At 42.1% G+C, this 17,517-nt stretch overlaps 1 protein-coding gene across 7 annotated transcripts in view; it reads left to right on the top strand.

Moving 5' to 3' along the window:
• Positions 1-17,517, top strand: part of SRCIN1 (SRC kinase signaling inhibitor 1) — a 900,548-nt gene that overhangs the window by 781,234 nt on the left and 101,797 nt on the right. For 4 of the 7 annotated variants that reach the window (XM_063959682.1, XM_063959685.1, XM_063959680.1 and 1 more), the window contains one exon: positions 2,147-7,726. The exons of 2 other annotated variants lie outside the window; for them this stretch is intronic. In XM_063959682.1, coding sequence (XP_063815752.1) covers positions 2,147-2,278 — 132 coding nt within the window. In that variant the 3' untranslated portion in view covers positions 2,279-7,726. Of the gene's footprint in view, positions 1-2,146; positions 7,727-17,517 lie in introns of those variants that run through there. One more of the 7 variants, XM_063959684.1, reaches the window with a different exon arrangement.

Below are 17,517 nucleotides of genomic sequence, written 5' to 3'. Positions count from 1 at the left end.
GCAGTCTATTTCTCGCTGGTTCAGGCTTACTATCAAGCAAGCCTATTCTACGGCAGGTTTACCTGTTCCAAGTTCGGTACAGGCCCACTCTACTAGCTCAGTGGGTTCTTCCGGGGTGGCTGCCCGGCGTGTCTCAGCTTTACAACTCTGCCGAGCAGCTACTTGGTCTGGTTCGAACACGTTTGCGAAGTTCTACAAGTTTGATCAGCACTCTCCCACCCAATTTGGGAGCTTTGGTACTTCCCCATAGTACTACTAATGTGGACCCCAGTATCCTCTAGGACGTAAGCGAAAATAGGATTTTATTTACCTACCGGTAAATCCTTTTCTCGTAGGCCGTAGAGGATACTGGGCGCCCGCCCGGTGCTTCGTTTTTCTGCGCTGTTATTTGCTTAAGTATTGTTGTTGGTTCAGCCGTGCCTCTTCCGGTTCAAGTTGGGTTAGCATGGCTTTCCTCTTGTTTGTGTGTGCTGGTTTGAATCTCACCACTATTCAGTTAAATCCTTCTCTCGAAGTATGTCCGTCTCCTCGGGCACAGTTTCTAGACGGAGTCTGGTAGGAGGGGCATAGAGGGAGGAGCCAGCCCACACTATTAATTTCTTAAAGTGCCCATGGCTCCTAGTGGACCCGTCTATACCCCATGATACTAATGTGGACCGCAGTATCCTCTACGGATTACGAGAAAAGGATTTACCGGTAGGTAATTAAAATCCTATTTTTACCATATACCATGCATCTTTATGTGTGTGTGTGTGTGTGTGTGTGTGTGTGTGTGTGTGTGTGTGTGTTTTTATACCTGTTTAAAGAAATAGCCCTGATTGACTTCATTTGTTTTTTCAATGTATATATTTTTTCAATTCATTTGCCAATGATGTAGGTTGTAGAAGAATTAAATGTGTCAGTTGCTAAGTTTTGGTGTCCTTGCTGAGAGACTACAGGAATGCTACATTTCATTTTTAAAATAATCCTTCCTGTATTGCTCAGAAGATTGATTCTGAGCAGTTTCAATTGGTTTGCTTCAAGGGGGGTACAAACGGAGAGATCAGTGCTTAAATTCTAAGCAATCTGATTAGATTGCTTAGAATTTAAGCACGGATCTCTGTGTGTATGCCCCACAGCGATAGCGATGTACAACCCTGCGCATCGCTATCGCCGGTGCTGGATTGGCCACAATCTAGCAGGTTGCTCATTTCACCCGCTGGGTGTAATGAGCGCTTCCTCCCCCCCCCCCCCCCCCAAGTCCCCCCCTCCCCCCATCTGCACCCCTCGTTTAGCACACATCGCGCTGCGCTGAGGGGGGGAGATATGTGTGCTGAGCGGTCACTGATCGCTTTACTCTGTGCGTAATCTCCTTGTTCAGTGAAACTAATGGATTAACTGTTTCTCTCACATTTTCATCCACATAATTGCGAACACACATCATCCTGTTTTATATGTGTGACTCTTAACCTCCTCATCTCAGGTATTCATACTTCTTTATCTGCCTTTGTTATCCTAACTACAGTAGTCCTAAATCTGCTTTTCTTTATCACTTCCCCCGAACCTTCATCTGTCCACATCTGTCATGCCTGCTCATACTCCCTATCACCTTTTTTCCCTGCCCTTCTATAATTCACCTTCTTCTCCCACCTTGTCCTCCCAACCATTTAATTTGCCTCTTGTTTTCTTCTAGGTACTTTTATCCATCTCTGCTGCTTCTAGTCATTACCAGCTCCTACACTATCTCCTCTATATCTGCATTTTTAGTTCTGTGTCTTCTATATCTGCCATCTCGTCTACATCTGCCTTCCAAAATCCTGATTTATATTTTAATTTTACCTGTTAATTTTCCTGTTCGCGTATACCTTTAGTAAATTAGCATTGAACCATATACTTCTTTACTGCACGTCATTCACTTCTCATTTAATTCCAGCATAGGTCTTGAAAACTGCCTGGCTTCTCATAAACACATCCAAAGTTTTAGAAGCTCTTCGCCAAGTTATATTTCTTCCCTTTTTCCTCATCTTTCTGTTTATACTGACTTCTGTCCTCCTTGCTGCAATCTCCATTCATATAAATCCTCTTGTTGCTTTTAGTAGTCGTGTATGTGTTGGGAATAATATCACTATCCTAATTTCCTCAGTCTGCTTTTCAATCTTCTTTCCAGGCAGCTAGATCATCTAAAGAGGCTGGTTGTGTGAATGAGACTAACCCAGGATCGGATAAAACTGCTCCTTCTCGAACCTCTATTCCTGTACTAACTTCCTTTGGTACAAGGAACTCCTCTATTTCATTCTGAATTATCTACTTAACAACTTTTTACTCAACTGTGCTCTACTCATCTGTATCCTCCTTCATGCGCCTTGAAGTGTAGACTATAAATTGGCCAACTTCTGGCTGAAAGTCCCCTCACCACTTTTCCCCTCTGCGTCTGGTCAGCTTTGAGAACAATACTACAGCAAAGGGCTGAAACCGCAGAGAGAAGTGTGAGAGACATGACGTACAACAGTCGATGCATTCCATGGTGCCTCCCACCTGCCCAGGCCTGACTGTTACCACACCTGCAGCTGGTCATCTTTCCAAATGATGTAGATATGAATCTCCGAAAGCCAGGATATTACCAGACATTTTCTCGGGGTTCTGAGCATTGTATGTTGCTTTGTTTCTTTTTTTTGTTTTGTTTTTATTTTCTATGCTTTATATATTTGTTGTTCCTGTGGTTTCTGTGGAAGTCTAGAGATGTCAGGATGATATTATTTTGTGTGTTGCGTTGCCAGCAATAAGCAAAGACCCAACCCCAAGAAAGTAGATTGTATTTTTGGATGTTTGCACTGCACCCACAATTTCGGAATAGTCCAGATGTGTAATGTGATAAGTTTCTTAACCGCTCTGGGGTTAATCATACAAAGCACAGACAGAAAGTAAATGTTTGGGTTCTTGGTCACAAGTGTGGTGTTAATGATCACTCACAAAGCATGCAAGAAGTCAAGATTGGTGACGCCTACACTGTTCTCTTTTTCTAGCAATAGCTGTCCACTGACCAGCCAAGGACAGGTACAGGAAGTGGACCCAGGGCAAAATCTAAGGAGAACCCAAGGCTTACATTGTCCAAAGAGTTGCAGGAACTTAGGAGTTGAGTGACCACCCTATGGTATTGTTGTGAACATTCCATGAGGGTTGTTAGGGCTGTACTTGTAGGACATTCCCGTGTAACATTGTATATTATAAGCACAGAAACTAATAACACTAGATAATGTGAAGTGTGTATGTGTGTGTTGGTGAATTGTGTGTCTATGAAAGTGTGTTCTATGGACAGAGGAGAGGCCTGGAGAGTAGATCACGTTATTTTATTTGCTTCTATCTATTTCGCACACTTATTGCTTAGCTTTTTGTTTTGTAAACAGTCCGTTTTTTTGTACAAGTCGGAGGTTGAGTATATAAAACAGAAATAAACAAGCTATAAAGTCACTATTCAAAATCGCAAACAAACTTTCCATTCAGTGAAAGTGTTTTATTATTTTTTTTTTAAAACTGTATTGCGAACAAACACATATATACATATTATATAAATATATATAAAAGAAATACCTAATAGAAATATATATGTACAATTTTAAATTTTTTATGGTGCAAGAGGGGTTGTTTGAACAGGGTACTTCCATCTTTGGGTTAAAAACTTTCATTAAATATTAGTGATCTAATTCAGATGTTTGTAGGTATGTATGGAGCTACAACACCCGTCTAGTGTCTGTTATGCATAAAGCAGACATTATGGGGGGGTATTTATTAAAGCTCAGAGAGGGATGCAATTGTAAGAGATAAAGTACTAGCCAATCAGCTTCTACCTTACATTTTACAGGCTGTGTTTGAAAAATGCCAATTAGGAGCTGATTGGTACTTTATCTCTCCCAATTGTATCTCTCTCCAAGCTTTGATAAATACCCCCCTAAGTCACAGATATCTCTTGCACTGAAAGTATCTATTCTTTATGTTCTTTAAATAGCATGTTCTACCCTAGAAATCACATTATGAACAGGAAACAGCACAAAGGAGCTGCTGCTCAGTAGCACTTTAGAAAATAAATCTATTTAAATATAGAATATACCTAAAAAAAGCATTATGCTATTAAAATATATATTTATTTTTTTGGATGTTCCTACTTCACATCTTAAAGATATTTATTTAAAATGCTATTGTTAGGAGGACTATGTCATAATATATTAAGTACGTAGTTTCAAATTAATTTTCAAGGGAAAGTGCACACAATGGCCATTACTATGTCTGTGGCATTAGAAATGCTGTGTAATTATTTTTTCATTACATTTCTTGTGCATTGGTATCTTATAGTCGTTAGCACTAGTGAGCTCTGGGCCTTAGTCAGGTTAATGACTTTGGATAAACAGCTGTTTATTTATTTTGAAACTATTAATTTGGTCATACGTAAAAATCCCCCCCCCCTCCCCCTGTTGACCACGCAGCATATTAACCTTTTAAAATACATTTACATTTATTAGCTAAGGTTCTATGGAACCTGTCTAATAAAGTAACAGTTTATACTGTATTCTCACTCTGCATTCCCGTGAGTTATATAGGGGTCTATTTACTAAGCCTTGGAGAGAGATAAAGTGGACGGAGATAAAGCACCAACCAATCAGCTCCTAAAAAAAAAACAGTTATGAGCTGGCTGGTTGGTACTTTAATCTCTCTACAATGTTTAGTAAATAGCACCCTTAACATCTCTTACCATTGTTTTATACCACAGAGGTTAAGTACATGGAAGTAGATCAGTTTATTTACTTTCTTTCACAACTGAAATCTGAAAATCCTGAGTTTTCAATCGTTTCCAATTAAGTGGCTATCTAACACATGTATAGCAAATAAAATGAAATTGGAAGCGATTTACTAAAGATGTAAATCCAGACATACATCATACAATTATCTGCCAGATCTGACTGGTTGGAATGAAAATCTGATAATGGATGAGAGCAAATGACATTTGACCGTTTGTTCCCAAACAGTGGAAAATGGACAAATACTATTGTTCATGCAAATTGGTTAAATCTGTGATTTAACCAATTTATCTGAACAGTAGTTTTTTTTATTTTTTTTATTTAATTTTCCAGTGTTTGGGAACAAATTGTTGATTGTCATTTGCTTTCATCCATTACCAGATTTCTATTCCAACCAGTCAGATCTGGCAAATTATCTGCCAGATAATTGAATGGTGTATGTCTGGCTTAAGTATTTCAGCAGCTTGGCAGGTCAGTGTTCATATCCAAAGAACAAAAACTGCTTTATGTGCACAATTATCATCCAATCTCATTACAGTGGAACATTCATTAAATGCTGCTCCTGCTATAAGGTCACCACCAGCCCCAAAGTCATAGAAAGTACATACAAAAATTATTAAAAGGAATGCAAAGAATTAGTATAATAATACAATCAATTTATTAATAATAGCAAGACAGATATATATGTGATTTTGCTCATGCAATTCCTTTTTTTTTTTAAATGTGTTGCGTTTATTTTTTAATAAATTGGTTGAATGTATTATTATAGTCATTGTTTGTGCTCCTTTTTTGCTTTTAGTCATTTTTAGATATTTCATTTTTTTTTCATATCCTGACCGTCACAATATCCAACTGCTAGTTGGCTCAATAAACACTGATCCAAACCAATATCTGCCAAGTTGGTGGCCTTTTTTTCTGCCTTTTCTAAATCACCATATTTGAGAAACCACTAAATCTAACACTCAGGCGCTTTAAGAGAGGAGGAGAGGAGAGGGCCTGTGTGCAGTCTCCAATTGGGCCCCCTCCTCTCTGGCGTCTCATTAGACTCTGGCATTGTGCCAGAGTCTACTGTGCATGTGCAGGGCTCCAGGAAAATGGCGTCCTCGCCGTGTTCCAAGGGACATACAGTATCTATTGCACATGTGTGACTCACAAGTAAATAGCCGCATCTGAGATTTTGCAAGTGATTTTTGCAGCTGTGCAGCAGGGGTGTGCAGTGAGGTAAATGGCTGAGGTGGCACTGGCTAGTACCAGAGCCAAAGGGTTCATAATGGCATTATACACAGGTGCAGCAGTTTTGATTAGAGATGTGCGGAAAGGTAGGCAGGAGAGGCACTGCCTCACCTGCCTTTGAATTTTTACTCCAGAGTTTTAACTACAAAAATGATTAGAATAATGCAAAGAAGATATTTCTTATATATTCTTTGCATTTTTCATATACTTTTTACAGTACAGTCAAAACATTGGTGTATGCCGAAGTATGACAGGAAAGGCTCTGCCTCACTGAACATCACTGCTGTGCAGCTAACACTGGGCCAATGGAGAGGTGAGTATAATTAAATGGGTGCAGGGTTTGTGGCCCCAGGGGCCCGTGTGCACCGCACACCTTGCACCCATTAGAGATATGCCAGTGCTAACACTTGTCGTATATGAAATATGTTTTAATATATAAATATTATGTGTTTCAGGTGCTTGCCATTACTGTGGCTATGTGGGCTAAAGCTGTGATTGTGAGCCGTATAATTTCTCTAGATACATCAGACTATCAGTAGTCCAATTAAGGAGCACTGAAGCACAGGAACAATAGTTGCAGACAGCTATTGGATATTAAACATTTAAATTATTTCCGAGTATGGGAACTAAAGCTAAATAGGCCATCTTGGTACCACTCCTAATTCAGGCCATCTTGGTACACCTCCTAAATCAGGCTATACAGTGATAAAGGTTAGGGGATGGGTTTATTGCAACTTCTTTTTTCCAGAACAGGTTCCTTAATTCCCTATAGTTCTGCGGAATTTCCCATAATAGTGTTTGTTTCAAAACTGATTCAGGTGAAATACACATTGTACAACTGTATTAAATCTTGTGCGCATTTGACAGTGTTTCTCCTATAGATAGAATATGTTGGCACACACAAAAAAAGCTACCTCTAGTGACCAGTAGGCAAAACATAAACTTGTCTAAGTGCTGAAAAGCATTGGATTGCAAACAATTTGAAAATAGTGGAAAATTAAGTTGAATTTCCTGAAAATACATCAAATTTATTTACAGGGGTCATTTATGGTAAGCAAAGGTATCATCAAATTTGTACTTGATCTTTTGACATGTCTGAGGCAGTTTTGCTGCTTTACCCCATGTATGTGTCCTGCTGATTTACATAGTGATTAGACAACTCAGGGGGAGTGTGGGAACAAAGAGGCAATTTGTTATTCATGTCTCTGTACATTTTAGTGACGTCACTTTCCTCTAGCCATGTCTTTACAACAAGCAGTGTTTAAATTTTGAGATGTGCACAACTTTGTATTGCGTATCTGAATATATGCATCATCAAGGCAGGCATAAAAAGCCAACCTGTTTGTGCTGTGAGAGGGCACAGCGATCCCTTGTATTTGGACTACACTCTAATTAGGCCTAACATTTGCTCATGGATATATCATGCTAACAAAGCTGCCACATTGAGTTTTGGATCTTACGCAGTAAACATGACTCTGGCCACGTGTACCATAAAACCAGCCCCAACTGCAGATATACAGTAGCATGGTCTCAAAGATGCCATCTTTCCACCATAGTCATGCTAAGTAACATGACAAATGACCAAAACCTTTTGCTATGTGGTGGACTTTGTTTGCTCATCAATGACCTACATATTCTCAAAAGGGCAAATAATGTACTTTACAGTTAAAATCTGGTTGGTTGGTTGGTTGGTTGGTTAATATATATATATATATATATATATACATACAGACACAGCATCTGAATAGTTCTATATTAAATATTATTTAAAGAATTAAGAGAGCCATTTTGCCTTTGGATCATTACTGCGTAACCATGTGGTTGGAGTGGACCCATCACCTACACAGCCTGGCATCAGCCATTTTGTGTACAGTTTATTGCTACAACTCTCAGACTTGCTGCTTCCATTGTGTGTTGGTGATGGGTCCACTTTAAGACCTACTTGAATATTTACTGTATGTAAAGTGTCCCTTGAATGTATGTAAGGTGTAATGTCTTACAATATAATTGCAAACACAGTTGTTTTGACAATATCAATGAGCAGCCATTTTACTTTTATCGTAGCTCTCAAATGAGGAAACATAATTTGTTTTATTGTCTTAATTGTAAGTATTTCTTTTATTTGTCATTTAAATGGTTAAACGTGCAATCTGATGTTGGTGTCCTGGACAACATGTCATATAAGCAAAGGGACTGGTTGCAAGGTTACAAGGAGATGATCCTATTTAAACAGCACAATTCATTCTATTGACAAGGAGTTGGTTACTTGAGGTCTCCTGGCAAAGGCTGCTGTCCGTTCCATTGCATTGATTGTACATTAAACAGAACAGTGGCAGGAGAAAGTATACTTTAATCCTGGGTTAGTAATCATCAATATTTTGGGTTGTTTTCCATAATAAGTTTATAACTGTGGTATGGAGTCTGTACTTTGGTACTAATTCAGCCAGGTGTTACGTTCTGTCACCCTCTGCAGCTTACATATTCCATTCATTTCCATCTTGGTTGTTACTGCAAGCCACATGCCACCCATGGAAAACCGATCATAAACATAGAATTATATTAATTTGTAGGGCTTATTCACATTTTGCATTTAGTTACATGTATGACATACTCCTTGAAACTGCAGACAGCCATAGTGATCGCTGATCAGTGTAACCATTGTAGGTAACCGTAGTGCACATCAAACGTGGACACTCAGACTATCTAACATGCTGTGAAAATGGGCAGTGTCCATTCCATGCATCGCTTATACTGATCATTGATGCCTATCAGTGCCTGCATGTTCAGAGTATTTTCATGATGTTCATGGAAGCATGAGTTAACTGCAGGGTGTGAATGAGCCCATGAAAAGGGGAACCAATACGGCAATGATGATGATGCGTGCAAGACATTGGGGAAGCATGCGGGCACCTGGTTTTTGCATGATAAATTTAGCAATATTGTCTTTATGTTGTTTGGGGGGGAAGGGGTAAAAAAAAAGATACGTGGGAAATAAATTGACTGGAGGCGAAAACATACATTTGGTTTTTTAGTTTTGTTTTTATGTTATCTGTTTTCTTTTTCTTTTAAGCAAATAATCTGTCTTTGAGCATGGTTAATATTTGTGAAATGTTCATACCTCTCAAAGCGTCTCTCTTCGCAGTGATTCTGGGTAATTATGTCATTTTGTACATCCAATGCTACACTTGTAGAATATAGCTCTATGTATAAATATATGGATGCCATAAATATTCGATGAAAAATGAAAATGTATGTGTTTTTCTTTTGTGTGGAATGAAGGTTCTACTCTTAATTCATTTTATAGGTCTAATAAACACACTGTTTTTTTTTCTTTTCTCTTTTTCTACTGAATACTCTTGCTCTTTAGATAGATTTTGTTTCAAAACAACATTATTTAGCTTTACGGTGGTGAGATACACGTATAGCTGCAACCTAACAGGGGGCTTGATTTGACATGTATTGCTTATCATTATGCTCAAACTGACTAGTTTCGTTGTTTCTATTTCAGGCTGTAGAACGTTCATTATTTTAAAAAAAGCTAACATATTGGGCGGTATTCAAATGATATATCACGCCCAATCTCCTGTCTAAAGTGATCCCCTTTATCACGCATATTGCGTCCATAGTAATCCGGTTTAGCTCCGTAGTTGTGGGCGCCCTCGCTACCCCGGGGTTAGTGAGCTGAAATAATTATACCACGTATGTCAGCAGAAACAGAACGGGTGTGGAAGGGGGTGAAAAGAACTGAATACCGCCCACTGTCTCAAAATGGATCTGTCATACAGGGTGGTCTTCTGTATGCCGGCGGTCGGGCTCCCGGCGCTCAGTATACCGGCGCCGGGAGCCCGACAACCGGCATACCGACACTTATTTTCCCTCGTGGGGGTCCACGACCCCCATAGAGGGAGAATAAAATAGTGTAGCGTGCCACCGTGCCCATAGCGTGGCGAGCGCAGCGAGCCCGCAAGGGGCTCATTTGCGCTCGCCACGCTGTCGGTAAGCCGGCGGTCGGGCTCCCGGCGCCGGGATGCTGGTCGCCGGGAGCCCGACCGCCGGCCAGCCGTAGTGAACCCGTCATACACATTAGAGACCAGTACCACTAGTTCCTAGTGGATTGATATGCTGCATTCCCACTGATAGCAGATTGCTTCAAACCACAAAATGGCTGCCACTACTGTGTGCAAGAAACATCTTAATCTTTAAAACCAAGTGCAGACACAATACACTGTCACTGGGATCCATACTAATGTTTGATAAGGGCTGTGGCAAGAAGTGTCTGTCTGCTCCAGACTATGCTATTCTGAGCATCATCATCTGCCCCAAATGGTAAATATACTTCATATTGTACATAAAATACCATCAGTATGACTTGGCAGTTTGCCACTAGCTCTCTTTTGTGGGGAATTGTTATCACCATGACGTCATCACTGACCTCCACTGAAAGCTTCCCTGAGGCAAGGAGAGAACTTTGTTTCTGCTGCTCCTACTAAGGTGTCATATGACACAAAGTTCTTGCCGTTTAGCCACCAGCCTGACTCTTACACCTCTGCTAGTGCTCCTGTCACTGGCGCTGTGTAACTAATTGTAGTCCGTGTACAGGTAGCATTAAAATAGGGGATGCAGTTAAAATGCTGGCTGTCGGAATCCCGGTGTTCAGGATTCCGACGCGGGAATCCCAACAGCTGACATTATACCGGCGCCCAGAATCCTGACACCCGCTCAGAATTCCCACTCTGTTGTTGGGTCCACGCCACCGACCAAGTCGGAACAGAACCTGTTGTGAGCAGATTTGTGGCCTCACTGCTGTGATTCCGGCAGACTGTATATCATACAGGAACATTAAAATAGAGCAGTCGCTAGTGCACTGTCATTGTCTTTTCTTCTTTATTTTGTTATCTGCACAGTGCTGACATGATAGAAGTAGCATTACAAGTGTACACCCAATGGACCTGATTCTAAGTAGAATTGGTCTCTTAGCATGTATGCAAACGGTAAGTGTTTGTATACAGCTCATGTGCAGAAGGGAATTTCCACATTTATGGTATGTCAAATGAAACTTCGCCAGATTGGTATTTCCTTGAAATAGGGCACTTTGTATTGGGAGCTGAACCGTGGCAATGCGATCAAATGTAGGCACCCTGACTTGTGATCGTGAAGTGTGCATACGGAGAAGGGGGGAGCCTGTTTCTGATGTATCGCTTACTGTTAACATGGGACTGGTGCAAGCGCAGATACTAATGACTGTTGCGGCAGTGTGTGTAACATCAGTGGGGGCATAGATTTCCGCTTGCACACACAGGAACCTTCCACTAGTTGAATGGAACCTGGCATTAGCATCAGGTAGTAAGTCAGGCTTCCCTGGCTGCCGCAGCTACAGCCTTTTTGCATGTGACTTAGAATCAGCCCGACTGTGTAAATATAATGAACACATTCAGTCTTCCAAAAATCACTAATTGTCTTAAATAATAGACATTTTACTAAATTATAACTGAGGGAATTCACAAAATTGATGTCAGGCTTTTACATGTTTTAATGTTTTAATTTCTTGTCAAAGTTTGAATCCACAAACGATTAAACAATGCCATACTGCTAATATCAAGTTTTATTCCGGAAAGGTGGCTCTAGCCAATATATGACCATATTTATCAATTGTTTTTGTGTGAATATTCTGTTAATTTGCTCTTTCTAGCCCTCTTTTTTTATCTAAGTCTAAAAATAAGATGAACAAAGTTCTAACGTAAGGTTACATAACCTGTATTAATGTGGCTTTTTTGGCGTAGATTTCAGTTGACATTTAGGATAACAACAAAACCAGCTTGGTGCAAGGTGTGACCTAAGGGTTAGAAAATAAATTTGCTTTTGCTGTTTTTTTTCCAATTTTCATTAAAGCATCGCATTGCATAAAATACAATAGTCATCAAATAAGTTCTCATTTAAATACATTATCAATTATAGACTATATTGTTACACCCGAATAGCCGTTCCCATGGGAATTCTTAAATGACATTGGGCCTAATTCAGAACTGATCGCTGGGCTGCGTTTTCATACAGCGGGCGATAAGGTCTAAACTGTGCATGCGCTGCAATGCGCAGGTGCGTCGCACGGGTACAAAGCGGATCGCTGCTCAGTGATGGGTTTGTACGAAGGATCCATTCGCATTGGCATTTGCAAAGCGACTGACAGGGAGAAGGCGTTTGTGGGTGGCAACTGACCGTTTTCAGGGAGTGTTTGGAAAAATGCAGGCTTGTCCAAGCGTTTGCAGGGCGGGTGTCTGACGTCAATTCTGATCCTGAACAGGCTAAAGCAATCTCAACGGCTGAGTAAGTCCTGGGCTGCGCAGAGACTGCACAAAATCTGTTTGTACAGTTCTGCTACACATGCGCGTTCACACACTTGCACAGCTAAAATACACTCCCCCTGTAGGTGGCGACTATCTGTTCGCAGCAGGGACGTGCAGTCAGGGGAGGCAGGGCCTCCCCTGTCATTAATGATTAAAATAATACAATATACTTTAGCCTTTGTATTATTTTAATCATTTATACCTTGGTTTTTTATGTGTTTGGAGGCACAGCTTTCGGTGCCTCCCACTGCCAATGTAAAAGAACAGGAAACGGGGGGCGGGGCCAAGCAATAGGCAGCCGAATCCCATTGAAAAAAGCCCTTGAAGCGGCACCTAAAGAAGTGCCGCTGTGACAGGGGCGTGCTGTCAGCACGTATGAAAGCACGCCCCTGTCACACAGACTGATGTGATTGGCCAGTGTAGGATTCCGGGGGCGGGGGTGGACACCAAGGTAATGCCCACCCAGTGGCGTAGGTGCAGGGGATCCGGCTGCTACGGGGCCCTAGATGTCTGCATGGCCCTCCGCTCTCAATCACGCTGGCAGGAGGAGAAATGGATGTCCCTGCAGGGGAGCAGCGCAGCAGGCGTGAGTCCCGATCTCACCTCTCTTGGTGGGGCCCTGGATTGCGTGCATTACATTGCTGGGGCCGGGCACCGCAGTGCAGATGGCTGCTATCTGCGTGTGGAGCCTGATGTGGGGTGTGAGAGGGTGCCGGCCGCGGCTGCTGGGAATGGGAGCCGTTACCGCGGTGCAGATCCTGCGTGTGCAGCCTGGTACAGGGAGCGAGGGGGTGCCAGCCGTGGCTGCTTGGAACCGCGGAGATGGATGCAGCCTAGTGTGGGTCATGAGGGGGGGTGGCGGCTCCCGATGCATGTGTGAGAAGTGCCATTCAGGCAGGGTGCAATAGGGAGGGGATGCTGAAGCCACTGTATGTTTAGGGGGGGGGGGGGGGGGCAGCGGCGGCTCTGTTGTATTCTCCAAATACTTGCTCTGCCCACCTCCTACCCCTCATGTATGTGTATATATCAGGGACACTGGTATATATTATGTAAGTGTATGTACACACAGTCCATGTATGGGTGTTGCAAGACGACAGCACTGCAGCATGTAATAGAGAAAATGTATTGCTTCAACGTTTTGGGGTCTCAGTTGACAGTGTAACGGAGACGTCGAAACTTTGAAGGAACAAATTGCTCAATATTACGTGCTGCAGTGCTGTGCTGTGTGGTCTTACCTCAGCAACACCCATACCTGGACTCTGTTTAACTCTGCAAGGGCACACAGCCTACTTTAACTATACCAAACCATTGGAAGTACAGTATATGATTTATATATTGAAACAATCCATGAATGATAGGCACTCCAAGTCACTGAACACACAGGCTTATCGCATGTTATCCTGTCAGTGTCACGCTCTCCCCAGCGTCACCCTCTCCCTGTCACCCAACGCTGTCCATGTCATTCTCTCTCTGTCACCCACTGCTGTCACCCTCTCCCCAGCGTCAACCTCTCTCTGTCACACACTGCTGTCACCCTCTCCCCATCGTCACCCAATGCTGTCCGTGTCATCCTCTCTTTGTCACCCACTGCTGTCACCCTCTCCCTGGCGTCAACCTCTCCCTGTCACCCAATGCTGTCAGTGTCACCCTCTCCGTCACCCAATGCTGTCAGTGTCACCCTCCGTCTTTCACCCGCCGATGTCCTCCTTTCCCTGGCGTCACCCTCTTTTATTTTATAAAATTGACAATATATTAGCTGCCTGCTCTTCGCAAGTTTAATTAGGCAGGCAGCAGGCATTGGCTGCATCGGACTGAGATGCAAATTAGTGGCAAGGGGGCCGGGGTGGTTGATGGTGGCGATTTTGGAGGACATTGGCTTCTATGGTGGTAGTGGGCATCGGTTTGTGGAGCGGTAGAGGGCATCAGCTCGGTGGTGGTAGGGGTCAATGGCGGGCCTCGGCATACATTATGGATGCTGTGCCTCACCAGCCACTGACCTCACCGCACGCCACTGGTTCGCAGCAGTGCAAAAATCGCCTGCTAGCGATCAGGTCTGAATTAGGCCCATTAAGGTCCAGCTCAGTTCCACAAATCAATAGACTCAATATAAGCGTTTGGAGGAATCACAACATCAAAGGCATCGTAAACTGAGGATCCTAAGGACGGGATGTACTAAAGGTACAGCCATCCAGTGCTGGATCCTCCTGTACTTGAGCCATCCAGCTATAAGAACTAAAATAAACTTTTTTTCCACATAAACATAACAGCCCAAATTACTTTGTACAAAGGTTTTCTTCTATGTTCTTATAACCCACCACTAACTCAAATATTAACTCCTCATTATTTAGTCCAATTCCACCTTATCAATTACACAAATGGTGGTACTCCCAGGGATCACTGCAACAATGCTTCCATAAATGCTTGAAAATGAAAAAGAGAAGAGGTTTCTGTTAGCCATGAACATGCCCAGACGTTGTTGGTTTGAATACATTCTAAGCATTGCAGAGGGTCCAGCAGGGAGCCTGTCTAAAAGACCTGGGGCTTGCATGCTTTACACTGAGTGCCACTTTCACTTTTTTACTTACAACCCACCAGGAAGTAGCAGTTTACAAAAGAGAACACTTTGTAAATAGTCTCAGATCTGTGTTATTCAGACCATGCTCATGTCTTCAAAGCCTTTTCCGGCCAACACATGCCAAAGAGTTTGTAAGATCTACCTCTCTTGGTGTGCAGAAAAGTGGTTTCCTACACATTCATTTTGGTTGGAGCAACTACTAATGTTCTTATACGATTGTCTGCATGGGTGTTTATAGCTCAGCTCCTTGAAAGTTCAGTTCTCAGATGATTATTTATGCAAACTGTCTCTCTTATCTGCTACAGTTTAATGTAGACATCCAGCAGTCTGAAGCTGACAGCCTTACAGCACACTCCTTTTAAAACCTTTGGCTTCCTTGGAGTTACAGTCCTTTATCTGGAAAACTGCCTTTCCTATTGGCTATTCCTTTGCTTGTTCCCACATGGATATTCACAGAATTGGGGAAAAGTAATACAACCTGCATAATTACTGTACATCTCTTGTTCTTTCTGTAGTTAGACCTCTCAGGTGGAGCACTGGCAAAGGTTATAAACTTGTTAGGAAGTGAGCTAAATGAGTGAATATTTTGGTGCGTGCATCATCACAAGATGGACATTAAATTCTGTCTTGATTTGAAGATGTGCGATTATAGCAATAATGCGTCACATAGGCTATAATAATAACAGAATTCCAGTAGGTAAACATATATACTTAAGTTGATTAACACAAAACTAACATTCAACACCCAGGAAATCCCAGTACTGGCAAAGTGGATGGTCATTTCTAGCATTTGTGTATGGCAATCCAAAACAAGAATCCAAGTCAGAGAGCCCCAATACCTTCACAGTTCCTGAAATTCATTTGTACACATTTCCTATAGATTCTGGGCACAAACCAGCCACAGATGAGACCTCCTCTTGTCTGAGTCTCCCTTTTATATACCTCTGACACCCGACTTATTGTTCTAACTTTGTATCTAGTAGTGTCCAGTGTACAGCTCATAAGTTGATTCATCATTCCTTATAGCTCTGTCCTTAGAAGCTGCATATTGTAGTGACGACTGATTACTGTCTTGTATTTCTTAACCATCATCCTACATGCCAACCTACTTACAGATGCATATGTAAATATCCACATTCCTCACAGTTTTAAGATCCCTTAACCCAGTGGTCAGGAAACGGGTAAATTACCCCAAATGGGGTAAAAATGAAATTCCTGGGGGTAATGGACGGTCATGTTGCCGAGACACAGCCCCGTCCAGCACCAGCTGGCTTGCGATGTGATGTGCTGACGTCACACCGCGCACCCTCCTGCCCGCCCTGTGCTGTGTTCCTGGCCGCGGTGTGGCGTGCTGATGTCACACCGCGCTCCCTCATACCCACCCATCCTGCGCTGTCCTCCCGCCCGCGGCCCGCCAACCCACACACAGAACTTGAAGTGTTCTGTGGCTGACCACTGATGGAGTTCCGCAGGATCAGACAGTGGCCCACATAACACTGGGAAATTCTCACTGACATTACTGAGGTGAGGATGTGACCATCTGTCTCCTAAAAGTTGTGCCCCTTCCCCCCTCATCCATCTTTCTTACATTCATTCTGGTGTTTTGGGGAGAAAGTGTCCAAGTGCTAATTAACCCATTCGTTGCCAAAAAATAATTGTCGAAAATAATAATTTAAAAAAATTAATAGTTTTTTATATACACACAGTATCTCAGAAATGCCATATAAACAGTGATAACCAGTATATATGCACAATAATATATGATTTCCTTCCTTTCAAATCAAGGGGGTAATGTCGGCGTATCTAAATATATTTTAGGGTAAAAGGTAAAAAAAAGTTCCCTGACCCCTGCCTTAACCAATACAACTACACTTTCTTTGGAGTGACCTGTGTCCATCTGTACACACATGTATTGCTTCACAAATGCTAGTGGTCCTAGAATATCTTAAATGACCACCACCTGCATTGAACTATCCAAGTGACAAAGTTAACCACTGGGACGATTAACATCTTTCACATAAATGAAGAGTATCTACTAGCCAGTGTAGAGAGAATGTGCTTGTGTGCGCAAATTATTCCTGTGACCCTTGCCAGAACCTAACTCTATTTAACTGGAGTCCCCAAACCTACTGTCATGTTAAGCTGGATGTTCCTTACTCTCTTCCAAGGCTGACGGTCTGGATGCTCTATGTGTTTTAAAGTCAGCTTGTAGGTTGGCTATTTATCATGTTCTTTAAATTGTAATTTTACAAAATCCTGTTTTGTTTACTATATTTGTAAGAGTTGCAGAACCTTGCTGATGTCATGGCTACCCAATGCAAGTGAACAAAAATTAAGCTTCACAATTTGCAAAGGCATTTCAGAGGCTGTTCAGTGAGTTTAGGATGTCTGAGGATGGTTTGCTCATATACGGCATATTTGATATTTTGGAAAATGCCATTGGTCATTGTGTGGTGGTTGGACCCTGTTTTCATGAAGTCCTTTTTAAGAGGTTCTTTTCCTGTCCTTCCACCCTAAAATAGATATTTAGCAGACATCAGAACACTGGAAAGAATTTACTGCAGTATTCAGTATATAAAAGCAATGAGGTTATCGTAGA

This window comes from Pseudophryne corroboree, chromosome 3 (assembly GCF_028390025.1).
Source record: "Pseudophryne corroboree isolate aPseCor3 chromosome 3, aPseCor3.hap2, whole genome shotgun sequence".
Classification (NCBI taxonomy): Eukaryota; Metazoa; Chordata; class Amphibia; order Anura; family Myobatrachidae; genus Pseudophryne; species Pseudophryne corroboree.
Note: the sequence above shows the minus strand (reverse complement) of the source record. Positions and strands in the feature narration are given on the sequence as shown.